This window comes from Dromaius novaehollandiae, chromosome 18 (genome assembly GCF_036370855.1).
Source record: "Dromaius novaehollandiae isolate bDroNov1 chromosome 18, bDroNov1.hap1, whole genome shotgun sequence".
Taxonomy (NCBI): domain Eukaryota; kingdom Metazoa; phylum Chordata; class Aves; order Casuariiformes; family Dromaiidae; genus Dromaius; species Dromaius novaehollandiae.
Genome location: NC_088115.1, coordinates 8,183,167 through 8,209,052, shown reverse-complemented (window position 1 = coordinate 8,209,052; position 25,886 = coordinate 8,183,167). Strand labels below are relative to the sequence as shown.

General features: G+C 64.4%; 1 protein-coding gene across 3 annotated transcripts; it reads right to left on the bottom strand.

The window, feature by feature from the left end:
• Positions 1-172: 172 nt before the first annotated feature.
• Positions 173-21,288, bottom strand: RHBDF2 (rhomboid 5 homolog 2). 3 transcript variants are annotated; one of them, XM_064522547.1, is made up of 19 exons: positions 21,184-21,288; positions 13,878-14,007; positions 10,961-11,110; positions 10,476-10,660; positions 9,612-9,804; positions 9,318-9,530; positions 8,564-8,692; positions 7,728-7,861; positions 7,243-7,449; positions 6,820-6,931; positions 6,435-6,509; positions 5,916-6,077; positions 5,622-5,722; positions 4,983-5,046; positions 4,695-4,789; positions 4,395-4,470; positions 3,776-3,876; positions 3,324-3,477; positions 173-2,562 (listed from the first exon to the last, which is right to left on the bottom strand). In XM_064522547.1, exons 3-19 carry the CDS (start codon positions 11,084-11,086, stop codon positions 2,143-2,145), a joined length of 2,547 nt encoding a protein of 848 aa, XP_064378617.1. In that variant the 5' UTR covers positions 11,087-11,110; positions 13,878-14,007; positions 21,184-21,288; the 3' UTR covers positions 173-2,142. The 3 variants fall into 3 exon arrangements, with proteins under 3 accessions (XP_064378617.1, XP_064378619.1, XP_064378618.1); XM_064522549.1 differs by having other exon boundaries at positions 10,476-10,603; XM_064522548.1 differs by lacking the exon at positions 13,878-14,007.
• Between the last annotated feature and the right edge of the window lie 4,598 nt (positions 21,289-25,886).

Below are 25,886 nucleotides of genomic sequence, written 5' to 3'. Positions count from 1 at the left end.
AGCCGACTCTGTGTTTCTCCACGGGTGACGTCGCTGCGACGGCCAGGACAGAGCTGTCCCCGGTGCCGCGGGGTCCCGGCCCCAGGAGCCCCACGGCCGTCGCCAAGCCGCGCTGAGTCCCGGGAGTCCCCTCCCCTTCCCTGCGGAGGGACAACAGGCCTCAGGCATCTCCTTAAATACAGGTAGAAATTTATTCAGGGAAAAACCACAGCTTTTAAAAAAAGTATCAAAAAGAGAGGAACGAGGTGACGTGGCTGTCTTTGGCTGGAGCAGCACCAGAAGAACAGGGCAGGGGGCCGTGCCACAGGGCTGGGCTCGGGGGGCTCCACGGCCGCCCCGAGAGCCCTGTGACCAAGGACGGCCGAGCGGGGACAGAGACGGAGCTGGCAGCCCTTAACCACGGACCCCAGCCCCGCCGGGACCTCCCGGCTGGGTGATCCACACCTGCCCCCACCTAACCCCACCAAGACCCACCAGCGGCGAAGGGACGCGCGCCAGGTAGGGACAACCCGGCCCCAAGGGGGGCCCAGAACAGCCCAGAGGAGTCACCCGGACTCCAGGAGTGACCTGGCTTCGTGCCGAAGCCTGGCCGAGGAGGAGATGCTTTGGGAGCATCCAGAGGGAAAGGAGAGCCCGGGGTCTCCCGGCCCGCCAGGACGCGCAGGGGCGAGCGCCCACGGGCAGGTGCTCCACGGTCCATCCAGGAGTGTTTGACACGGGAAGGGTGACCCACGTCCCCGCCCCGCTTTTTGAAGAAAGAGGTAATACTCAAGGCAGCAGTGGAAGGTGGGAACGCCGAAGGCTTCCCGAGGGGTCCGAGGGCAGGCGGCGTTCGGCCGCATCCTGCCTCTCCTCGGGCTTCAAAAGGAGCCCAGCGAAACCATGAGCACGTCTTTCCCAGCGACCATCTCCCAGCACCATGCTGTGAAGCTGGCATGTGCCGCTTCTCCACTTCCAAAAAAAGGGAACTCCACTGAAATAAGGGAAAAAGACCCCCACCCCCAATTCCTGACTCTATCCAGTGATGAGCCCGTTTCCAGAAAAAGCTTCCTTTGGAGGCCTCGTGGGAGCATCGGAGGGGAAAGCGGGACTGAAAAAATACCATTGAACCTCGGCTCTGAGCATCTCGGAGCCGCGGCAGAGGCTCCGGGGAGCCCAAAGGGGGGGACGCCGCCGGGGACCTCCGTGGCTTGCATTTGCGAAGACGCCCCAGCTCCCTCGCAGAAGCCCTAGGGCTGCTGCGGCAGGACCTGCCAGCCCGCTGTCAGGCCGCCGTGGAGCCAGGACCCCGGGAGAGCGCCGGGGTGGGCCAAAGCCCGGCTGCAAGGCGAGGACCCGCGCTCGGCTGGGTGCCGGGCGCCCCGCGGGGCCGGCTAAGGCCGCCGAGAGCCGCGTGTAAAAAAAGAAAAAGGAAAAAAAAGCGCCCCTGCAGAAAGGGGGTTGTGTTCACAGTATGAGTGGCAGTGCCCCAGCCCCGAGGGGGGACGTGCCGGCGCGAGGGGGGGGCCGCCGCCAGGCAGAGGGGCAGGGATGGGGCAAGAGGGGACTCGAAGCGAGAGCGGGGCAGCTCGGGGGCTTCGGCGTTGAGGCACTGACGTGCTTCCAAGGCAAGTGTGAAACACCTCTTGCCCCAGCAAGCAGGAGGTCTCCGGGGCCGGCGCTCGGCGGCTGCTCGGCCGGGAGCCCAGCCCAGCCGCGGCACCGCCACGGCAAGGTGACACCCCAAAGCCTGGCAATGCCGTCTCGCTGGGTCCCTTCCCCGTGCGGGCAGCCGCTGGGTGCTGGCTTGGTCTCCAAACCCGGCAGTTATGGCTTTTCGGGGCCACGGGGTAGCCGCCCGGCCCTTGCAGCCCTGACAGAGCGCAAAGTGGGTCAGCTCCAGCCCCACTCCTCCCACGTCCCCAGCAGTTACAGGATGCGGGCGAGCCCCAGAGCGCAGCCCTGCCGGCCCCGGGGACGAGGCCGTGTCTAAGGCATACCCCAAGCCAGGGCGCCCACCTTGCCGTGCGGAGGGGAAGCCCTGCTTCTAAACCACCACCTGCTCCACCACCGCCGCCTCCGGGCTGGCTAGAAACCCACCCCGTGCCCGACCACCCCGCTGGAAAACGTGACGCCGCTCCCTCCGTGACCTCGCCGCCGCGGTCAGTGCAAGACCTGCTCCAGCTCGTACTTCTCGCAGAACTTGCTGGTGAAGGGCAGGCAGGTGAGATACTCTATCCAGCGCCAGTTCACGGGGTAGACGTACAGCCAGATCACCAGCGAGGCAAAGAGCCCCACGAAGACCAGCAGCGAGACGATGATCATGGCCCGCTTGCGGTACTTGTCCATGGTGCCAAAGGTGATGTAGGGCAGGAAGGCGAAGGAGAGCAGCAGGCCGCTGAGGAAGCCGAAGAGGTGGGCGATGTTGTCGATCCACGGCAAGAGGCCGCAGACGAAGAGGAAGAGGACGATGCCAAAGAGGTTGAAGAAGGCTTTCCAAGGCTTCTCCAGGACTTGCCAGCTCTGGAAGAGCTCGACGAAGAGGCACGCCAGCAAGCCGAACTGGGACCCGGCCGGGCCCACCTGCGGGGTCAGGGCAGGCAGGGAGAGGGGAATTAGGGCAGGAAGGGTCGAGGCCCCGGCGCACCTCACCTTGGGCGCGTCCCCACACCTCCGGGGACCGTCTCTTCCCCTTGCAAAACCCATTGGGCTCTTGCAGCCCTCCGAGCCCCAGGAGGGGCGATGCTCAGCGGTGCTGCGCGCAGAGGAGCACACGGGTGCTGCTCCTGCGGAGCCGGCGCTCCGGGAGACTCAGCAGCGAGGCGGCATCGCCCCCGGCCCCCGCCGCGGCCCCCCTCGCCCCGGCCCCGTGCACCCCGGGCGGATTAGGGCGCTCTGCGTGATCTCCTTTAAAGCCCGGCGGGACTTCGCTGCCAGCAGATTAGCCATCTGCCTCCCCGAGGCGGCCGCACGCACACCGACACGTGGGCACACGTGACCCATGTGGCTGGTGCAGAGCCCACACGTGGCACAGGGACCTCACTCCTGCCGTGGGGAGCAGAGCAAAGGGGGCACCGGCCTCCCAGCGCCCGGGCAAAACCTGCTGAGGGGAGGGCAGCACTGGACTGTTTAACTAGAAACGACTTTCTGACCATCTTTGGGGACCTGACTGGGCTCTTGGGCATATTTCATGCCCAGAAACATCTTGCCATAAGCAAGTTTGCTCAGCGTCCAGCAAAACAAGGCCCCATAGTTGGCCAGGGCAGGAGAGCTGAGGCCTCAGGACCTCCCCGGGCCAGTCTGCGGGGCAGCAAGCCGTCCCCTGCCCAGCAAGGCGCCCTCACCTCTGCTCTGTAGGGCAGGAAGATGGCGCTGGCCAGGTTGCCCGTGATGCCGCTGAGGATGAAAATGATGGAGATGCGGTGCCAGCCCGCCAGCTTCTCCAGGTCCCTCAGCACCGTCATCTGGAAAGTCACCGACACCAGGCAGTGGATGACCCTGGGGGAAGAGGCCCCGGGTTAGATCCCCCGGCCCTGCCAGATCCCTTCCCAGTGCTCCCACCCTCCACCCCAGGGCGCAAGACCAGTTGTCTTACAAGATACCCTCCAAAGACAGCACATTCGTGGGGTATCACTGTAGTTAGGGGGTGTTTCTCCCCTCTTTTCTTCCAATCCATAGGGGATCATGGTTTAAGGGATGACAGACAGCCCACTGGACACCAAGCTATTACCAGTGCCCCCAGCCCGGGGTGGTGGGTTGTACAGGAGGGGGCTGGGAGCATGAAGCTGCCGCTCACCCCGCGTGCAGGAACAGCGACAGCCAGAGGCGGTAGAACTGGTCGGGGACCTCCGGGTTCAGGAAGGGCAGGAGGCCGCAGACTTCATCCAGGCAGTGCACCTGCAAAGGCAGACACGGGTTTGGGGGCTACAGGAGCTCAGCCCACACCCTGGAGCCACCAGGGAGCAAAGGACGGGTTACACCAACACTGGGACAGCACTGTCACACGTCGGGTTGGAGAGGGGAGCCAGGGCGGACCAGGGCACCTGCGCTGCCTGGTGCTGCATCCACGGCTGGGAAGGGAACAACCAAGCATCCCCAGCAGCTGCTGGAAGGTCGTTTTCCTGCCAGTGACATGCTTGATACCATGGCAGGGCCCTGCTTTTCCAGGCTGGGCTGGCTCAAGCCCTACATCTTGTCTTAACCTGTGTGGCAGCAGAAGGAGCCTGGCCATTAGCTGGGAAACCTCCGGGCTTTGGATCGCTCCTGCAGGTGCCAACCCCAATGTCCACCCCAGGTTGGGTCCCAGGTGGGATCCCGGGCTGGAGAGCCCTTCGGCGCAGGCACAGCAACGCACCACAAGCACCAAGGCCCCAAAATGCGGGCTGGGCTCCCGCGACGCCCCCGGCCCCGCTCACCTGCGAGCAGAGCGTCGCCTCTTCGTGGAAGTAGCCGTGCATGAACTCGCAGTACTCCCGCGTCGTGATCTCGCAGCTGGCGGGGGCAGGCAGCGGGCTCACTCTGGGCAGGGCTCCCCGCTCCCAGAGCGGCTGGGAGAGGGTCCCTGCCGCCGCAGCCCTTCCTGCCCCAGCACGCCTCGTCCCAGCCTCTCTAGCCTCCCTCTCTCCCTGGCACGACTCGGGGTGCAGGGAGGGGAGCCGACTCGGCCTGCCCCGCGTTCGGTCCCCGCGTTCAGTCCCCGCGCGGTTGCGGCTCACCTGCCCTTGGTGCCGATGCAACAGGGCCTGCCCTTGATCTGGCAGTCCATGTGCGCAAAGCCCGTGTGGTTGGTTTTGGTCTCGTAGGTACAAATCTGCAGAAGCAGGAGGGAGAAGAGCCACGGTGAGGGACTGGATTGAGACCCCATGCCTGGCTCCTCATCCATCACCTGGTGGGCCACCCTCCTGCCACCACCACCGCTGCCAAGATGCCACCACATGGGGACCTCGCAATGTGCCCCACGAGCCCCGGGGCAAAGAGGGTCTGCAGCCGCTGTGGGCTCTTACCGGCCACCTGGTGATATCATCTGGCCACACGTGGGGTGGGTTTGACGCTGGCTCCTCGCATGTCCTGGGAGGAGAAGGTGGACGTGGGATGTCAGCAAGGGTCTCCCCCAACACATCTTTCCACCCCCCCAACCTAACCCCCTGCCGGGGCACAGACAGCCCTGGGAACCTGCCACCTTCCCCCTGCAAGCCTCCTTTGCTCTGGGGGGATTGCTGCGCTTTTAACTCCTAGAGCACTCTACAGCAACATGCTCTGCAGGTCAACGTCACTGCAGTCAAAACATCTGCCAGATAACTTCGTTTGATGCCCCCTTGCAACATCATATACCCCTGCTCATCTTACTGGTGGAGCAGACAGGATGGTTTGACCACAAGACAAACAAGGCTGCTGGGGTGTCTTTCTGGCTTGCTCCTTGCTGCATGCACTTAAGGCAGACCTTGTCTCAGGTTCCCTGCCTATTCCCTCTTCCTTACCCTTATCCTATGGTGTGTGAGGGCCACAGGTTACTCAGCTAGCCAGCCCCTCGGGCAGATGAATGCAAGGCACCTGAGATGGAAACCCAGCCCTAAGTGACATCTCCCACGCGCTCTGCACGCAGCCTGGTGACTGTGCCACCTCCTCCCAGACCTCACGCGTACCGGGGGTCCTGATGGCACACGGCCCCTGATGTCCGCTTCTTGCCGGAGCCCATCGTTGGTGCGTTGGTGCCTGGCCACTTGATGAATGTCGCCAGCGTCTCCTGTGGGGATGGAGAAACTCGGGGTGTGAGCAGCGAACGTGCCGCTCTGACCCCTCCGTGCATCACACCCCCGTCCGCGCTCTGAGGCCGTGCTGGGCTGAGACAGTGTCTCCCTTCCCTCCGGAAAACCCAAACATTTCTCCGCTGCCCCCGTGCCTGCAGCAGAGGAGGAGGCGCAGCCCACCGCACGCACCGAGCAGTCCTGCGGCAGGGTCTGGATGCAGCCCGAGTTGTCGTTCTGGACGCAGCAGCCCGAGTTGCGCTCCCGGTCCCTCTCGCGCTGAATGAGCCGCTCCACTTGCTGGTCCTTCCGGATGCAGGGGGAGAACTTGGCCCCCAGGTGGATCAGGTCGATCTGGGAAGGTGGTACAGGTCCAGGGGATGCTCTCCAGGCACGGAGGTGGTCTGCTGCCCACCCTCATGCCCTAGGACATCTCCCTTCCCAACAGCGGCCACCCAGCCTAGCCCGGGACCAGGCAGCAAGTGCCCAGCGGGACTGGGGCGCCAAAGGCCCGGGGCAGCAGGTTGGGATGGGGGGTACGGCAGAGTAACTGGGGTCAGAGCTCTCCTCTGGGAGGAGAGGAGAAAGGAGCACCCCAAGGGCACTGCGGTGACCTCCCACCCTCGGCTCAGGGAAGGGAAAGCGGTGGCCGGCCAGAGGACAGCCTGGGGCTGGCAGAGGCGAGGGTCGGCAGCTTGGCAACCCCCTTACCGAGCTGGGCCCAATCCAGAAGTTTTCCTGCTGGATGTACTTGACGCTTTCATAGACACCTTTGTTCCTCAGCACCTGCCGAGCAAAGCCAGAGTCACACAGCCGGAGACACGGGGCACACGGAGGGAGCAAGCTCAGCCTGGGACGTGAGCCACCAGCCCAGCCCGCCTGCAGCTCGCCAGGGTCTGAGCAGCCCTCCTCGTCTCCCCAGGAAGACCGATTTCTGGGCAGCATCCCAGCGGGATGGTCCCTCCTTTGGGGTGTTTAACAGCCCCCCGCTGGGTGCCAGGCTGGCTATCCTCAGCAGCTGGCTGCCGCTGCGGAGCTGGACATGTCACCGGGCAGGCAGGAGGGGACAGCCCCAGCTGGCAGCTCTTGAACTTACCAACTGTGTCGTCACGTGCTGGGTGAAGCCGATGGGGGCGATGCCGTACGTGCCGATGACCAGCAAGGTGATGAGGATGTGGACAAAGGTGATCCAGTAGGTGAAATACGGCCTGTGGAGGAAGGAGGCTGCGGTCAGGGATCAAGGCCAGAGCAGCTCAAGGATGGCTGGATGTAGGGAGGAGGCCAGGCACAGGGACAGTGGTCACTCAGGCAGAGCAGCCATGAGGACACGCAGCGACCGACCATGGTGACGTGCATCCAACGCTGGCAGGGAAGCAGCCCAGCAGCCCCTGAGCCCTGACCTCCAAGCATCATAGGGGAGATGCATCTGTGTTACCCATGGGGGAGCCCCGAGGAACGGGGCTGGCTCCTGGGCAGGTCACCCCCAGCCCACGTACCCTGTCCCGCCGGTCCCGCTCACCGGTGGCTGTCGGTGTTCTCCAGCTGGGACTGCACTATGCTGCTCAGGCTCCGGCGGTACGTCCTGTTCAGCCACTTCCCCACCACCCCCAGCCCGTAGTAGCGCTTCTTGCGGTCGAAGGCGAAGTGTTTCACTTTGGAAGCAATGCGCCTGCCTCTCCTGGGAGCGGGGCCGGCGGAGGCCGGGGTGAGCCGGGCACTCTCCCTTCTGCAAGGAGAAGGGAAACCCATTGAGCCTGCCGAAAGGGGCCAGCTGAGAAATACCCCTTGCGCAACCCCACAGCCTCACCCCAGGGCTGGGGCAGCCCAGAGGATACCCTGGGATAAGGGCTAGAGGTCTCTCCTGGCTTCATCCTCACAGGAGTGTGCTAGAAGATGCTGAAGTGCCCCAGGGCAGGGAGAGATGGGGACACGGCAGCGAGTGTGATGGGAGGGAACTGCGCAGACAGCATTGGGGACAGCACGCGACCAAGAGATGGTACTCACGGAGTGGGTTGCTCCACCTCCGGGGACACCCTGACATCCTCCCCCACTGGGTGCATGCGCAAATACGTGGCCGATAGAGGCGGCGACTCGAAGACATCATCCGGCATGGAGTACATCTCGTCGTGCATGTCCATCTGGGAGGAGCACAGAAACTCCTGGGTGATGGCTGAGGAACCTCCTTCTGACTGAGGAAGCGCACAGCCAGGCCAGCCTGCGCCGACCTGGCCAAGGAGCCCAGGGAGAGGATAACCTCCATTTATCCACTAACCCCTCATTGCAGGGTCTGAAACGCACCCAGGGCCACAGCATTGCTTCCTCTCTCCCCGCAGAGCATCACCGAGATTGGGGCTCTGCAGTGCACAGCAAACACTGGTCCTCCCTGCTCCCAGGGCAGGGTTGGGCACTGACGCACAGGTCCCCTTGCGCATGCACAGCCCTGAATGCAGCTAAAACCCCTTCGGGTAAGTGATTGACCGTTCTGTGCTGAGCCACGCAGACATGAACACCACGTCTCCCTAGCTCTGGTGGGCTCCAAGTGTTTGTTACAGCCTTGGACCATCTCTGATGGGACAGAAAGGCCCCAGATCAGAGAACCACTTTCTCCTGATGACTGCCCTAAGAGCAAAGAGGGGACAGGACCATGGGATGGCAAAGCTCCCCACTGACGGTCTACACGCCATCGTCCCCCTGAAAGCCCCGCTCTGCCCTCAGCCCCCTCGCAGACCTGCATGGGGTCAGCGTGGAGGAGCCCCCCATGGCCTGATCCCGCCAGCTGGGCTGGCTCTGGGCGCAGGGCCCCCTCCCCTCTCCGGCGACCAGCGGGGAACTGCGCTTGCCTTACTGAAGAAGGACGAGTCCAGGGTATCGGCAGCGTCCACCATGTCCTCGTCCAGGAAGCTGGGGTACACGAAGCTCCTCTTGTTGCTCCTCCGCTTCTGAGCCAGCGGCTCCAGCATAGAGCGTCCCTTTTGCAGGGGAAGCAAATAAGGATAAGAAACAAGAATCCCCCAGTTTCGGCAGTGCTGGGGGTTTCTCAAAGCCTTGGAGCATTCCTCCCCAAAGCTGAAACAGCGTCAGCAAGCATTAAATACCAACCAGCCTTCATATCCCCTCGCGCGGGGTAGCCCAGCCAGCAGGAGTGGCACGCAGACACTGCCTTTAGCTCCTAAGAGTCAGCAGCGTTGGATCACGACCATGTTAGTCAGCAGACAAATGAACTCAGGATCCCCTTTTCAGTCCCTGCCCTACAAAGCCATCCCCAAGGCTTGCCCAGGACTCTCCAGGGGCTAGAAAGCCTCCAAAGAAATTTCCCCTGCAGCAAAAGCTTGCCAGACCTGTCCGCAGTGAAACCCGAAAGCTGTTTTTTCTAGGGATGTTGTGCAAGATAGTTCCACTGTGGTGGTCATGTTTCCACCAGAACTCCTCTTTTTAAGCTGAGCCTGGCTTAAAAAAAATCCTCCCCCCTCAAACCTGCACCGGAGACAGACAGTGATCTTTGTGCAAAGCAGAAAGCCAAGAAACAAAGATGACAGGAGAGGGACAGAAATGAAAAACACATCAAGAAAGGAAGAAGAAAGCCCCACAACTCACGCGGAGAAGCGCCGCGGCCGCCTTGTAGCTCATGTGCGCGACGGACTCCCTCTTCCGGCGGGGCATGCGGCTGTAGCCGGAGCGGATGCTGTTGAAGGAGGCCAAGGAGGCGACGCCGGGAGTCACGGGGGGCAGGACGTGGTGGGGCGTGTGGGGACGATCAGCATCATCGGGATGGCGGAAGGGACGGCCCCTGGCCAGCGGATCTACGATCTGGGAAGAGGGAGAGGCCTCTTGGTGCTCGGAGAGAAAAGCTCAGGAGCAGGACCCCGATCCCACGCCCCCGGGCTCTACCTTGGGCATCTTGGTGGGCTTTGGCGACTCGGTGCCCTGGAAGGAGGGCACCTCCTGGCTGGGGAGCTCCATGTCGCGGTAGGCAGCCTTCAGCTTGCCGTATCTCATGCTGCAGTGCTGCAAGCTCTTGCGCTGCCAGTGCTGCCGCTTTCCTTCCCAGTCGCTGCTGACGCCAAACCATTGCGCCGTGCTCCTGCACGAGGGAAGGTGACAGACACGCTCATCGCCTGGCTGATCTCCCCGCCAGGTACCACGCGGCCCGTGTCCCGAGCCTGGCACTGCTATCCCAGCCGAGCTCCGTGTGCTCGTGTCCTCCTCTCAAGCAGGTGATCTGAGTCCGAGATCTAAGCCTGATCTCAACTTAGCCTGGAGCGGGGCATGATTTTGACCTGACTATGGGTCTCTGGAGGGAAAAAGGGTGTCGCAGAGGGATGGATGGTGCTCAGGTCTCTCTGGAGAGCTAACACCACTGAGACTTGCACAGTGCATGAGATAGTTTATCAGCTCTGTGCTGCAGCAAGAGTACAGCTCAAGGCGCTTGTGAAGGTCCTACACAAACAGCAGTGAGAAATTCTCTAGATCTATAAAACAACCATCTGAGCCAGGACTAAACAATTCCTCTGCTGTGGGACGATTCCTAGGCAGACAACAGTGAGTCAAAACAAAGCCATGCTAAACCCTCCAAGGCTTTTCCTTTCAAGCCCTGACTCTCCCCATCCTCATCCCGAGGCCTCTGGCTGGTGCCTGCAGCCAGAACACCGAGACTGGAGCGTGGGGATCCCTCCGGTCACCCCCCACCACCAGAGCCCCCCATGCCCTCGCGCCAGCCCAGGCCGGTGGTGGCCAGCCCTCCCGCGCCCTCACTTGCGGATGCTCTGGGACAGGGAGGTCTGTCGGCGGAAGCCGGGATGTTTCTCCGAGGAGCCGTCGTCTCTTTTTGACCTGGGCTCCTGCAGGCTCTTGCTCTTTCGGTAGATGGGGACCTTCGAGGGCTGGAAGACAGGACGTGTAGTTGGGGAGTCTGTATTCCCGTTGCTCTCCAGGAGCTCCTGAGCCCAGCATGGGATGGAAGGAAATAGGATTTTCTGCATCAAGGAAGGATCAGCTCCCCTGCAGAAGCAACCAGCTCCTTCCCCTCACTTTGCCTGCATCGCCGAGCTAAACCCAGCCTGGATTCAACCACTGCTACATCCAGGAGAGCATCACGGCCCGTAGCTGGCCACGTATGTCACAAGAGACAGGAGCTGTCACTTCTCACCCTGTGCCCTGGAGGAGGCTCCAGAGAGGCTCCCAGAACCGCCACAAACAGACGGGTCCCGGCAAACCGGCTGCCGGAGACCCCCACTCACCTCCTTGCGGCTGCCGTCCTCCTCTGCCTCCCGGGGGGGGATGACGATGGAGAGGTTGGGGGGCTTCTTGCTCTGCAGGCGGCTGCTGCTGGAGCGGCTGCCCCCGTTCTTATCGCCGGATGACATCTCGGGCGGGCGGCGTTAGGCAGGCTGCGAGGGAGAGAGGGAGGGGGACAAGGAGTCAGCGCGTCGGCGAGAGGCGGAGGCCGTCTGACGGCCGTAATGCCCGTTTCACGGCCTCGCTGCATCCCCTCCCTCCCTATCTTCTGCAGGGTAAGCGGATCCGTGCCGGAAGACATCGGCAGAAGCATTAACCGTTAATGGGGCTTTGTGCAGGGGGGACCCCAGGAGGCTGGGAAATGCTTTAAGCGCTTCCTCTGTCACTGGGAGAGATGCACAGCTTTCTCTCCTCTAATCGCTCCCTGGGAGGACCAGGACCGCCACCAGTTTGCACCACGTTTGGCAGTATTTCACTTCTCGGCTCCCTTCCCTTTCCAGGCACAAGTCCTGGATGCCTCAACCAAATATCCCGGGAGCCAGCGCATGCTTTTTGTGCACGGGCAAGAGACGGAGCAACGTGAGGCAAGCCTGGTTTGAGTTCAGGGCCATCCGCACGCTCTCGCAGAGCCGAAGGTTTGCTCGCTGAAGGCTGCTGGCCCATGGCAAACCCCAAGCAGCACAGGTAGCCCCAAGCAGGGTTAAAGCTAGCCGGGTCCTACGAGACGCGAGCTCGCACATGGGAAGAGGCTACGCCTCAGCAGCAGACGGGGAGAGCTCCCTTACTCAGCCATTTAAGATCACACAATAAATCAGACATCCACCTCTTGCTTGCTTTCAGCATCTCCAGCCCCAAGGAATAGGAGGATGCTTTTCAGACCCAACATGTGGCTCCACCACTCGTTTCCCACAGAGGGTCGCCAGGCAGGTGCCACCAGCGAGATCCCCCCAGCCATGCAGCTCCCCGGGGACTGCTGTTCAGGGCACCGCGGCAATGGGAGCTTCACCATGATGGTGCCCCCAGAAGCGTTGGCTGGAAAAGGGCCCAGATCCACCCAGCATCGTCACAGCCCCAAAGGCCCCTGGCCGAGATGGCGGCCTGTTCTCAGATGTCCCCCTGACACCCACACCATCTCCCCAGTTTGGAGAGGCGTGGATGGGTCGCGAAGGAAACGTGGGCTCCTGATGCAGGTACCTCATCTCTGAGGGTTCAGATCCCTCCGGCTCTCCCCCTGAGAAGCCCATCCAGATGTGCACCAAGCACCTTGGCACAGCACTCGCCAGAGCCTTGGAGCTGAGCGGGACTGGGCAAGGGTATCACATCGCCCGTGTTCAGACACGCTCCGAGCATCCCCTGGGGAATGTCAAACTCACGGGGCAAGGAAAGCACCAGAGCCAACAAGCCCAGGGCCTGGTTTCCCTCCCATGCTGTAAGGCCGGGGCCGCAGCCAGCCCTCAGCGGAGAAAAGGAGGCTAAGGAGGCTCTCTCCAACCAGCCGATGCAGACAGAGCCTGTACCCCCTTGGAGGCACCATCTCTCCCAGCTGCCTCTGCCACGGGATGTGCCTTGGGGTGGGTTTGGTTGCCCCCATCCCTCCCTGGCACCGCCCCGCCAGAGGGGCGCAAGGTGCACCGACCTAAAACGTTATCCCAGCACCGTTTCGATGGCCTGGGGGCCACGGGCTAAGCAGCCCGAGCGCATTTCCAGGTGCTGGGCTCGGTAATCCTGCCTGACGCCGCCACCACTACCGAGCCTAAGCTCAGGGCACCGAGCGGCACCACCAGCTGCAAAATCCTGGCTTTACCTGCTGGCCTGGCGCCTGCTCAGCCCAGCGGCCCCCGTAATCTGCCTCCTGCCCGGGCCCTGGCGTGAGCAAAGCGTGGCGCTGGGAGCGCGGCGTCACCCGCCGGACGGGCTCGGGCAGGCACTAGAGGGCAGCCGCAGCCCTCCGCCAGCTCTCGGACCGGGCGACCGCCTGGTGCTTTCTGCTTTTTTGCACGGGGTTAGATGCTGAACCTGATAAAAAGCGAAGGGGAGGCTACAGAGGGGCCAAGCTCGGCAGTCCAGCCCGGACACAGCCTACCGCCGAGGCAAGGCGCTCGGGATCCGCGCCTCCCTGGTTGCAAAAGCGGGCTGGCACTTCCCCAGCCTGCGCGAAGCTGCAGGGTGGCACTGGGAGGACGCAGGCAGCGAGAGGCTCCCCTCGGTGAGCCCAACCCAGCTCAGCGTTGCCCCAATCAGCAGCCAAGCACGTGCCACCCCGAAACCAGGCGCTTCAGCAGCACAAGCCCTGGGAACGGCGCTCTCCCGGCAGCCTCTGGGTCTGAGGATGCACCGTCCCCCTGCAAAGGGAGATAATCGCCAGCAGCAAGGGGGTTTCGCCTCCAGCGTATGCACCCCAAGGAGCTCACAGGCCCCACGGCCAATGCTTTCTATTTGCCCTTTTCCTAATCTCTAGGATTATATTATTATAACCATTCATTCCCCCGCAAAAGCATGTGTGCAGCTGGGGGAGAAACCTAAGATGCAGCTTGGCCACTGGCTTGACTAAGCCACCGCCACCAACAAGCGCTGATGGGGCTGCAGGGCTCCTGCTCCTACACTACCCCTGCTCCTCACCAGCCTTGACAAGGGCGTTTAGGCAGAGTGCTTAATGGAGGAGGTCTGGGAAGGAAGACGCAAGGCAGCTGTCGCCACAGACGCAATTAGGAGCGGGCGTGATGATGCAGATGGTGCTGGGAGCAAGACGGAGGACGGGGCAAGGAAATGCAGCACCCCGGCCCGTGACGCTGCGTGGGCGATGCTGCGTGCTTGCAGGAGGCACCCGGCACGCCGATCCCGATGCCCCTCCGTGGCACCCTGCGCACGCCACCGCCTGCCCCGGGCTCAGCCAGCGCCTCTTCGACCGCATGTCCCTACCTCATAGGAGTGGCAGGGATCCCACGCGGCCCGTCCCGGGAGCAAACACCCGCGGCGGCCTTCCTCTTCCTCCTTCTCCGTCCTTCACGCAAGGGAGCCCTGGAGCATGGCTGAACTCCTCCTGCTTCGCCTGGCGGGGGGAGACACCACGAGTCAAACCATGCGTGAAAAACCAGGCCAGGGCTGCAGCAACCTACTGCGGCGGGAGCAGAAAAGACGCTGGCAGCATTTCCCGGGAGCGGGAAGAGCCCAGCACAAGAGCTTCCCGTGCGTTTGGGGACGGGGACACAACCAAGCAAACCAGGAGCACGGGGGATTTCCTCCTGGGCGAGAGCAGCGTCCGCCGCAGGCACCGGCTGCTCCGGGACAGAGCATCTCCCTCTTCCCACGGCCGCGGGGCGGCAATTCGGGAATGCACCGGCACGGCAACGCCAACCGGGCCTGCTGACAGTGAGCAACGCCCCGCGCACGGGCCGCGGAGAAGAGCGGGATGGAAACGCAAGCACCGCACCGAGCTACTTAATAACCGCTAACTTGGGAGGACGCCAGCCAGGCGGTCCAACCCCAGCAAGCAAAACTTTCCATCGCTCTGGCGTGTTGGAGATGCCATTTGTTTTTCTCTTTAGCAACCGAGCTGAAGATGTCAGCCGCGGGCAGCCACGGCCGCTGGTTGGGGAGAGCCGGCCCGAGGACACGTGGGCTGGAGCGGCCCCGGACAGGCAGGTGGTCCAGGCTCAGCCACGGGGCAGCTCAACCTCTCCCAAATTCCCCCTGTGCTCGGGAAAGGTGCCGTGGAGCTTGGCAACCCGGACTCGCCGCCCGGATCCGGCGGAGGGGAGGATTTAACCCGGCCCAGTCGATAGGAGGGAGAGCATCCCCGCGCCGCTGCTCCTCGCAAAGCCGGCTCGTCCGCCGGGCCGCAGCCGCCAAGCGCCAACACCGACAGCCGGGGCCGTCAAACACCCCCGGAGCCGACGTGAGCGCGGAGGGGTTGGTTTTCCATCAGGCAAAGACTGCCGCTCGCTAGCGGCACGCTCATCAATGATTAACGAGCACGCTAAAGGCATCCCTCAGCACCCCGAGCCTCGTTAAAAGGTGCTCTCGGTTATTACCAGCCCCGCGCGCCAAAGACGACTGACCCGGCTGCGGATGGAGCCCCGGCGGACTCCTCCCAGAGAAACGCCCCCGGGAAAGGCGGCCGAGCCGCCGCCGCGCAGCACGTCCCCCCAATTCGCCGCTCCTTCAAAAAGCTCAGCATTTTCCAGGCTCGAGTTTCAGATCTGACAACAGCAGCCCAAGACAAAACAGCTCGTGAAATAAGAAAATATCAAGAAAAAAAAAAAAGGAAATAACTTCTTGAGGAAAGGGGAGGAAAAAAGTTAACTATTTTTCATTTTCCTTCCCTCTGCCCCCTTGCAAAGCTCACAGCAGCTTCCCGGTCCCGCGCAGACCCACCTCCGAGGGAGCCGCAGGGAGCGGCCGACCTCGCGGCCCGCGGGAGCGGAGACGGGCTCCAGCCGCGCGTCTGCAGCCTCCCTGCTGCCAGGCCGTATTTATTTTTTGCGGTCGGAGTATTTTGGTTTTCCTTAAGCACAAAACACACTTCAAGGCGCCGCTGCAGAAACCAGCTTGCCCGAGCAACATCAAACAAGTGCGATCCTGAGAGCTGTTATTTGCCCACCTCGCTTCGCTTTCACCGCAATTTAAAATCACCCGCGCCAGCGCCCCGAGGCCACGCACGATGGCACCCCCGAAGCCTGGGGCGTGTGGGGCAGCGCCGAGCCCGTCCTCCGGCCACGAGCCGGATAGGAAACCACTGCTGAGGAATCGGGTGAAAGCCGGGCGGTTTGCCCCCGGGAGCCGACCCGGGGAGGTCCCGACCTGGGGAGGGGATGGAGGCAGCCGGGGGAGCACGGCCAGCCCCAGCGTTACGGAGAAATGGATCAACCCCCCTCACTGACCCGGGAAGCGTCAGCACAGGCGCCGCAGTGAGATGCAAATCTGGCAGACAGGGAGCGATTTTCACCCTCCTGCCCCAAGGGGATCCACGCGTCCGTGAGCCCAGCTGTGCGACCGCCGCGCGGAAACCGCGCCGCCGGCATGGCTTGTGCAGGGCTGCGTGGCAGCCCAGCGGCCACCTCCGCTCCCCGCGCCGGGAAAGCTGCCCCCCGCCCCAGCTCGATCCCTGCCGCGGCAGGAACGGGCCTCCGGGACGGTGACCCACGCACCAACACGTCCCGCTCGCGGGAAAGGCTCAGCCAGTGCATGCGGCAGCCGAAAAGCCCTGCTTATCCGGAGCAGGAGGAGCCGACAGCTTCCCAGCCAGCCGGGATGCTCCGCTCGCTGGATCTCTCCCTGGAATTGGGAAATTGGCTCTGTTCCCCCCATCGCTTTTTTAAGGCGAGCAGGACACCAGGCGACCGCGGGGGCTTCGCTCAGCCGGGCGCGCTTGGGTGCTCTGCACGCCCCGGGAGGAAGCAGAAGCTCCTGAGCCGAGACAGAGCGCGCAGAGCCGGCGGGGCCGCGCTGGGTGCTGCTGATAAAGCGGCCGTGGGCCTGTGCCGGTGCTGCCGGAGCTCGCAGCTGTCCGTCCATCCACGGCGCGCAGCCGCCTGCGCCGTTGCATGAGGCAGCCCAGCACCAGGCTCGTCCTGGCCTCCTTGCAGCCACGCTGCCCCGCTTCCCCATCACGAGGGCTTGTTCTCAAGGATCGGGCACTATTTTGGGGTGGAAAGATGGGGAAGGACCGGTCCTCGGCGTGCTAAAAGCTGGGTGGAGCGAGATGGCACCTCCCAGCTCGCCAGCAAACATGACCCAGCCTGTCCCAGTGGCAACATGGCGAAGCAGGACACGTTCCCACGGCAGGTCCTTCCCACCTGTGAGGACCACAGCCTCGGTCTCCGGAGGTGATACCCCCACCAGTAGGTCCCTGTCCTCCCCAAATTGCCACCCTTGCTACAGAGAGAGAAGAAAACCACCAGCGAGGCCCAGCACGAGCACAGCCCCGTCTCCCTGCCCAACGGGCCCCTCTTCCCACGGGATGGGGATCCACACACAAACAAAGCGGGCGTTTCGAGGGAGGGGACGCGAGAAGCAGCGCAGCGGGTCGGCATCCCTCTGCGCACAGGGCCGACGCACAGGTCGTTCCCACCTCCTGCTTCCAGCAGGGAGGGAGTCACCAGGAGAACCTCTGGCTTTCCCATTGCCATCCTCAGAAACAGGCTGCAAACGCCATGCACGGCCTCAGCAGATCTGCCGGAGATGCCCATGCCGCACAGGACGTGGCAGGGGGACAAGGCACCCGGCCCCAGGCGGGGATCCGGACCCCAGGCGCCACCAGGGATTTTGGGGAGCGCTAGGATGGGCAGAGCTGCGCCTCCCACCAGCATCCCCCCGGCGCGTCCCCGTCCCACGCAGCACCAGGGTGGCCCGACGCCAGCTCACGCGCACGCCGGTGCTTAAAGAAACCGCGCGGTGCTCTGCCCTCCGCGGCAGCATCGATCCCGGCTCCGGCTCAGCGCCCAGCCCGACGCCGCTGGAGGATGCCGAGCCTTTCCCCGGGCCCGCGCTCTCTCCTTCCGCCGGGACCCAGCGCACCAACACCGAGCGCTAGGGATCAGCCCACGCGGTCCGCAGCACGCTATGCGGACGGGACGCAACCGCCCCGCGAGACATTTGCTGCCCCAAAGGCAGGACGTCCCCGGGCCCCGCGCTGCCGGGGCAACTTCTCCCTCCCGCCATCCCGCTGTCCCCACGCCACCTTGCAGGCGCTTGGGAAGACGCCGTGGAGCATTGCCAGGTCTCTGCTCTGTCCTCAGGGACCGCGGGCGCTTGAAGGGGTTGCTTGGCGGCCACCTTCTCCCCACGGCACGGGACACCTACACAGCAGCCAACAGGGAACCAGTTACGGAGAGGGTAGTGCGCTTCAGAGGCATTTGTGCCATTTCACCGATGGGGAAACTGAGGCACGGCACCGACGTGGACTCCCTGCTCACCCGCGTGGCAGCTCTTCGAGCAAAGCACGGGGCAAGTGAGGCCCAGCCGAGCAGGAGGGCGACGCGCCGGGCTCACTCCTGCGCGGGCATTGCCGTTCGCGCAGCCAGGGACGGAGAACTGTGGGCCCGCACAGCTCCCTCCTGCAAACCCCGGTGCGCGAGCCCCAGAGCCCCGGCCGGTGCGGGGACACCCTCCTGCCTCCCGGGCTCCCCTCGCTGTCCCCAACGCCACTCGAAAGCGGGCAGCCCCCAGCCCCTCCGGCTCCGGCGGGAGGTTCTCTGATGTCTGATAGGATGAATTGCCCGCCTTCCCCCCGTTTTCCCCGCGTAGGATGGGAGTCTCCTCCATCCAACAGAGCTGAGGAAGCGCCGGGGTGTTTCCCCTCGGAGAAGGGCCGGGTAGGGCTGCTCTCTTCCCCAGGCAGCTTCTAAGAACGTTATCTACGACTCACAATTCCCCCAGATCTATGTTATCGGAAGAGGAAGGAGAAAGGGGAAGGCCCTTCCCGCAAGCGCCAGAAAGGCTGGGTTTCTTCAGAACAGGCCACGACTGCAGGCTGCCCCCCCCCCCCCCGCGGCGCTCAGAGGGGCCGTGCGCGCCCCATGCCCTGCCCTCGGAGGGGCCACACCGGCAGGGACCACCTGCCCGCCCGGCGGTCGGGGCTCCGGCGAGATGGAGCGGCTGCTTTGACCTGGATATGGGGCAAATCCTTCCCGCTCCGTGCTGCAGAGCGGCAGGAAGGAAGCGGCGAAAGAGCTGCTAACGCAAAAGCCTCGAGCAGCAAACGCGGCCGGGGCAAGAGTGACGCCGCACTCCGCCGTAGCGCGGAGGCTTCGCCAGGGACCGCAGAGGGCCCTGCGACGTGAAGGCTCCCAATGCACCGATTCCCCAGCCCACTGCGGCGGCAGACATGTCCCTGAGCACTGGCCGGGCTCCTCTCTCCCCGCACTGACCACTCGCTCGCACGGAGCAGGAGAAACACAGCGGTGGACGAGCAGAGCCGGGGCAGGAGGAAGCTCTCGGGGCCAGAGGATGCTGGACCTTCCCCTAGTCTGAGTCAATCACTGCTCTCCAACCCCTCCACCTCAAACGTCTCATTAAGAAAGCAACAAGCAGCCAACTGCCTTTAAAAAAAAAAACAACAACAACAAACAGCGATTAAGTGAGAAAAAGGGTAAGGAAGCCAAGGTTTTCTTTTCTGCTTGCAATATAAAGCACAGCTTTCAACGCTTGCTCAAAAGCTAGGGAATGACCAGAACCCAAAGCACTGCAAACACTCCCGAAAGGCTCCCGAAAGACCGTAACTCCCGGATCCGCCTAATTAAAAGGGAATGCTCCCATCTCCGCCAGGGCCGTGAGTCATCCCCTGACCAGCTGCCTCCTGGCCTGGCAGGGCAGCAGGGCCCAGCGGTCATTAGATAAAAAGCTTTTCAATAAGGGAAGAGTTTATGAGCCCGTCGCTTGCAGGCTCACATGGATTTATCAGGAGCAATTACGTCTTAGTCTTCAATAATTCACGCCTGTTTCGCGCAGGGCCCTTTGAGCGCAAAGCTGGCGCTCTGCCCGCGGCTGCTGGCCTTCGGGCAGCCCCAGAGGCGTTTTGCAGGACGGAAAGGAGCGGTTTTGAGACACAAAGTACTAAACTGTTTCCACCTGCGGAGGTGACGGGACAGCGCTGCCCTGGCTCACACACATGCTGAGCGGAGGACACGCTCCCTCCTTGGGGGCCGGGGCCAAACACCCCGAGGAGCGAGCAGAGCGACCGAGGACCAGGCTCTGGCAGCGCCGGCCCAAGCAAACGCCCCGCCAGCCTGCCGTCCTTCGTCTTCTTCCCGCTCCCTTCAGCCATAAGCGTCGTTTCTGACCCCAAACACATCCCAGCACAGCAGGGTTGAGGCAACCTACCCACGGGAAGGAATACAGGTATATTTGGGGGCTCCTTCAAGCTCGCTTTAAGCATTAAACGTGACATCAAGGACAAAGAGACGGATCGCAGGAGAAAGCCACGTGCTTGCCTTTCGGCTCATTTCAGCCAAAGAGCGTGAACAAATCCAACCTGGATTTCCCAGCTCCTCCACCCGAACCCGAGGAGCATTTCTCCCCTGAGAAGAGAAGATTCCACGAACCCTCTCGAAGATCCGGCCGCTCCGTGTCTCCGGCCTCTGAGCCGCGGCACAGACATGCGCTGGCGCGAGAAGCGGCCGCAGCAGCCCGAGAGCCGAGCGAGCCCCGCGGGAAGGCAGCTGGGGGGTTTCAGGCATGGGATGCTCTGGCAGGGCCACGCTGGAGCCCTCCGGCTCGTCGCAGCAGTCGGGATGTTCCCGAGATGCGGGAGGTTATCTCCCACCTGGGAGCCTGTGGATACTGCTCCAGAGAGTGGAAAGGAGTGAGCCGAACCGCTGCGAGCCGGGTGCCTCCCGCCATCCCCATGGCACCGGGCTCACGCTGGAGATGCCCCGGAGTGACCGTCCCGGGCCACGTGCGGAGGGGAAGCGCGGGCGTCCAGAGCTCGCCGGCGTCCGCAGCCCCCCGGGAGGCACCGGCCCGGCGGCAGGCGGCTGCAGAGGAGCCTTGGGCAGCCGCGGAGTGGCCGGGCAGGGCAGGGCAGGGCAGGGCAGGGCAGGGCGCTTTGAGGCCCGGCCTCACCCGCCTGCCCCGAACCTGCCAGAGGGCCAAAGCCCCAAACCGACCTGCCGAAACCTCGGCGCCCCGGAGCCCCCGGCGGGCCCCTCTCCCCGACCAGGGTTTCACGTGCTCGCGGCAGCAGCGGCCGCCCCAAGGCGGGGGGGGGGGGGTTTGAAATAAATAAATAAATAAATAAATACCCCCCCACACACACAGCCCCGAGCAGCCCCCGAGGCCGCCGCCCGGCCCGGGCCCGGAGCGAAGGCACGAGCCGCTCGCGGCCTTGTTTACCCGCCCGGCTGGGGGGGGGGGTCCCTCCCTCCCCCGCCGCCCCCCGACACGCACCGGCCGCCGGCAGGAGCCGCCGCCCCCCCGCAGGGCCGCGGGCCCCAGCGCGGGCGAGGCGGCGAGGCGCCCCACGAGGAAGCGCAGGGCCCGGCGGCAGCGGGGAAGGCCGCCCCCGCCGCACCGCTGCCGGCCGCGGAGCAGCCGCGCAGGGAGCCGGGAGCGGGGCCCCCCCGCCGCGAAGGGGCCGGACGGCGACCGGGGTGGGGGGCGGGTCAGCGCCCAGCGCCGGGGCAGCGGCCGGGAAGGGGAGCGGGGCGGAGGAGGAGGGGGCGGGCGGGCACGAGGCGGCACCGGCGGAGATGGGACCCCCCTTCCCCCCCCCCGGGGCCCCGCTCACCTCGGCGCGGCCCGGAGCGCGGCCCGCTCCCGCCGGGACCCGCCGCCGCCGCCACCTGGGCCCGGGCGGGGCCAGCGCCGGGGGGCGGGGCCTCTCCGAGGGGCGGGGCCTGTCCCGGGGGCGGGGCCGGTCCGGGGGGGCGGGGCTCGCGGCCGCGGGGTGGCCCCGCCCCCCCCGCAGTGCTCCCCGCGGGCGCTGGGGGTCCCGTCCCGCCCCCTCGGGTGCCGCCGGCCCGCGCTGGGACCTGACCGCCCCCCCCGGCCCCTCCGCAGCCCCCTGCCCCCGCCGCAGCACGGGGCACCGGGGTGGGGACACGCGGCACTGCCACGGCCGGGCACCATGAGGACCGGGCACTGGTAGGACCGGGCACTAGTAGGACTGGGCACTAGTAGGACCGGGCACTAGTAGGACCAGGCACTAGCAGGACCAGGCACTAGTAGGACTGGGCACTAGCAGGACTGGGCACTATTAAGCCTGGGCACTAGCAGGACCAGGCACTAGCAGGACCAGGCACTAGCAGGACTGGGCACTAGTAGGACTGGGCACTAGTAGGGCCGGGCACTATTAAGCCTGGGCACTAGTAGGACCAGGCACTAGTAGGACCGGGCACTAGTAGGACTGGGCACTAGTAGGACCAGGCACTAGTAGGACCGGGCACTAGTAGGACCAGGCACTATTAAGCCTGGGCACTGTTAGGACCAGGCACTATTAGGACCAGGCACTGCAGGTCCAGATACTCTTAGGACCAGACACACTTTGAACCAAACACACTTAGGACCAGGCTGTTAGGACCAGGCACTATGAGGACCGGGCAGTATCAGGGATGGGCACTGTGAGGACCAGGCACTGCCACGACTGGGCACCATGAGGACCAGGCACTACTGGGACTGGGCACTCAGGACCAGGCACTATTAGGACCAGGCACTGCCAGGTCCAAACACTCTTAGGATCAGGCACTATTAGGACCAGGCACTATGAGGATTAGGCACTATGAGGACCAGGCACTGCCAGCACCAGGTGCTACTGGGACTGGGCACTGTTAGGACCAGACACTATCAGGAATGGGCGTTATGAGGACCAGGCACTGCCAGGAGCAGGTGCTATGAGGACCAGGCACTATTAAGACTGGGCACTGCCAGGTCCATACACTCTTAGGACCAGGCGCTCTTAGGACCGGGCACTCTTAGGACCAGGCGCTATGAGGACCGGGCACTGGCAGGCCCGCTCACCGAAGCCGTGGGGCTGACGGGCTGGAGGGAGGGATCTGCACCCGCAGCCAGCGCAGCACGCTCAGCCCTGGCAGCACACCGGCCCCTGGAGCTGCGGGCTCCGTGCCAGCTCCCGGGGCTCCCCCCACCCCAGCGCGGCTCCTGGGGGTCTCTCCAGCACGGGGAGGACCCCAGGGTGCAGCGGGAGCCCGGCGGTGCTGCCCACCCTCCTCGCTGCCCGCCGAGCCCTCCCAGCCCCGGCGGGGAGCCCCAGGGTGCCGGCACGTCCCCGCGGCTGGGCCGCGTTCGGGTGACGCATCCGCTGGGCTGGGGGCGCGCGGGGCCGCGGCCACGGCCGTGGGGAGGGTTGCAGAGCTGGGTCCCTGTTATGCCTCTCCTTCCCACGCAGGGACACCTTAACAAGCCGCCCCTGGGTCTGGCCTGGATTCGCTGGTGTCTAGTAAGGGGTTGAGCTTGCATGCATGGTTGCACGGGGCACTAATGAGATCTTGCTCTTTTCCGGGAGGTTATTTTCCAGAATCGTGTCGTGGTCGTGGTCTCTGAGACCTTGTTGGCTTTGTCAAAGCAGGGCTTTCTCCCCGCCTGTCCCCCGCAGGACACGCGCCAGCGGAGCCCTGAAAGCGGCGGTGCCGCGGCCCTGGTAGGAAAAGGGGTGGCCGGAGCTTTCGGTTCCTCCCAGCGCCTTTGAAGTCGTGCTTGGACGCGGGCGGAGGCAGGCAGAGCCCGGCCGGCGCGGGGCCCCGGAGTCCTGACGCTTGGGTGGCTTCGCCCCGCTCCTGACTCAGGGGGTGGGAGAGGGGTAAGGACGGGGCATCGCTGCCCCCGGCTCGGAAGCAACGCCCCGGGCAGGGCGGCAAGCCGGGGCAGGCGGCGAGAGGGACCTGGGCCAAGCCGCCAGCGTGGGCTTGTCCCTGGCCTTGGGAGGGGACACGTCGGCCTTCTCCATGCGACCGCATGTCGGGACCCTGCCGGCCTCGACGCCCTTCCCGGTCCCTCGCGCGGGCCGTGAGGGCAGGCGGCGCCGGGATCCCGGGAACGAGGGCTCCGGGCTCGGCTCTGCGGGGCCGCGTCCCCCCCGCCACGAAAGCCCGCGAAGGAAAGGGGCCGGCGCCTCTCGCCTGCACAAACCCCGCCGCAGGTTGGGCAATAAGGAAGTGTGATAAATGACCGAAAAAACCCCAAGGGAGCGACGTCACGGTGTTGCATCAGCGAGATGCTCTGCAGGGCGCAACCTCCCTCCGCCGAGCAAACCGCCCTGCAGCCGGGCGGCCCGTCCAGAAATGCCCCGGCTGGCCTGTCCCCCCCCCCCCCCCCGAGAGCAGGACGGGGGCCCGGCGCTGCACCCCCAGGCAGTAGCACCCCGTCACCCTGCTGGGACCCCCTATGCAAGGTGCAGGCCCTGGGCTGGGGACATCTCGACATGGACCATCCCTCCTGGGACACAGTAAAATCCTCCAGGGCAGGATTTGCCCCGGGCAGTTTGGGGCTAGGCTTTGCTGCCGGTCCGCCGAAGGATTTTCGGCTGGCGTTGGCGGGGGTGGCTGCTCCCAGGGCAGCCCCAGCCTCGTGGCTCCGGGGCTCCTCACAGCCATGTCTCCGCTCCCAGAGCGGTCCCTGGAGATGGAGACACGTCGTGCCACCCAGCTGCCAGGAGATCTGAGCAGTGTTGGGCTTCATTAGCAAGCAAAGCCGAGATTTCAGGGCCTTTTTTAAAGAGGATTTTTGGAGGCAAGCTCACCCCCTCTTCTCTTGCCTGTGGTATCCCTGTGGCAGGGCGTTTTCTTAAATAACAGATATTTTTGGAAGAGGGTGTTTGCTTTCATGGCATCTGCAGTTTTTCCTCTCGAAGATGATGGTGCACCAAGCTGGTGCTCGAGGTGCAGCGTCCCTCCCCGCAGTACATCCTCTGCACGCAGCCGTGCGCCGCTCGCCTTGCCGTTCCCCTGCCCGCGCCTGCGGATTCAGCATGGAGATCGCACAGGGCTGCCTGGAGTTCGGCCCGAGGCACCTGGGGTTCCTCAAATGTCCCTGTCCAGGTTCTCCAGGAGGTTTTCCACCATCGCATTTCCCACCAGATGCAGCTCGCTGTCCCCCGCTGCTCCTGCCGTTCCCGGCCTGGACGGCAGAGGACAGGCCGAGCCCACGCTAGGCGCCGGTGAGGGAAGGGCGAAGGCTGTTTTCGGCATCGGGAGAGGATGCCCGGCCTCGCTGACCGGCGGTGATTTGCTTCGCACCCGCATCCGCCCGGCCAGCCTGTGTTGTGGCACCGCCGCGGGTTCCCACCGCCGCGGGTGCTGCTCGGTGTGGGGCACGGACCCACATCGCGCCAGCACCGCGCTCGCCCTCCCGGGCTGCCCCACGCTCGGGCTGCTCCCATTCGCCCCGACCGCCACGGGCAGGAGCTGGGGACTGTCACCCACGGGTCCTTCCCAAGCACCCGGGGACCTCAGACCCTCTGGGCCCAGATACGGCTGGGAAACTTGTGTTTTTACTCCCCCGCTTCGGCCACTGTTTCCTCCCTGCCTCGCCGCGCAGCGGTCCTGCAGTGGGAAAGCGCAGGGAGATAAAACGAAATCAGATGCAATCAAAGACAGGCCGGTGGGAGTCTGTCTTTCGGGGTTTCCTTCTGTTCCTCTCCCTTTCCCAAGGAAGAAACATCCGGGAGGGCTCCGGGGCTCTTTGGCGGAGCAGGAAAGGGCAGAAGGCCGGGAGCTGCCGCCTCCCTCCGGCAAGCCTCGCGGGATGATTGCCCGGCCTTGGGGACTCTCCTTCCCACGGAAAGCCCGGCCCAGCGAGAGGATGAGGCTGGGAAAAGCCTGCCTCAAAGCGGGAGGCCACTTCGCCCCGGGGGGCAGAGGGTGCTCCCACTGCCGTGCCCCCCATGGCGGGGGATAGGCCACTGGTGGTGGAAGGATCACGGCCACAGTCGCACCGCCTGCTTCTCCCAAGGCATCCCGGGGCCTGCCACGAGCTGCGCCAGGCCTCAGCAGGGCTCCGCGCCTCGCTGGGAGGCTGCAGGTACCCCGGTATCCCGATGCATCCCGATCCCTGCAGATAGCCAACATCGGTAGACCGTCCAATGCTACAGGTACCACAGTCTCTGGGGTGGCGTTTTGGGTGTTTTCGGGTGCCAAACGTCAACGCGTATCGCCGGGGAGGGATTTCTCGAGACGCCGTTGCCTGGCCAAACATCTGGACAGCGATGCTCGTCGAGGCCCCTCCAAGCTGAGCACGGTCGACGTCGGTAGTCTCTGGTGCGTACCGAGAGCAAAACTGCTCTGTGAGCGAAAGCTGCAGAGGCCAGGCGCGATCGAGAGGAATCCACACCTATCGATAGGGATCGGTATCGATACCTATCGGTATCGAGCCTATCAATAGCTCTGGAACTTGACAGGCGTTGATGCCTCTCCATACCAAGAGCTCTCTGTGCCGGTGGGTGCCGATGCCTCACCGACAGCAAGATCGGCCCAATAG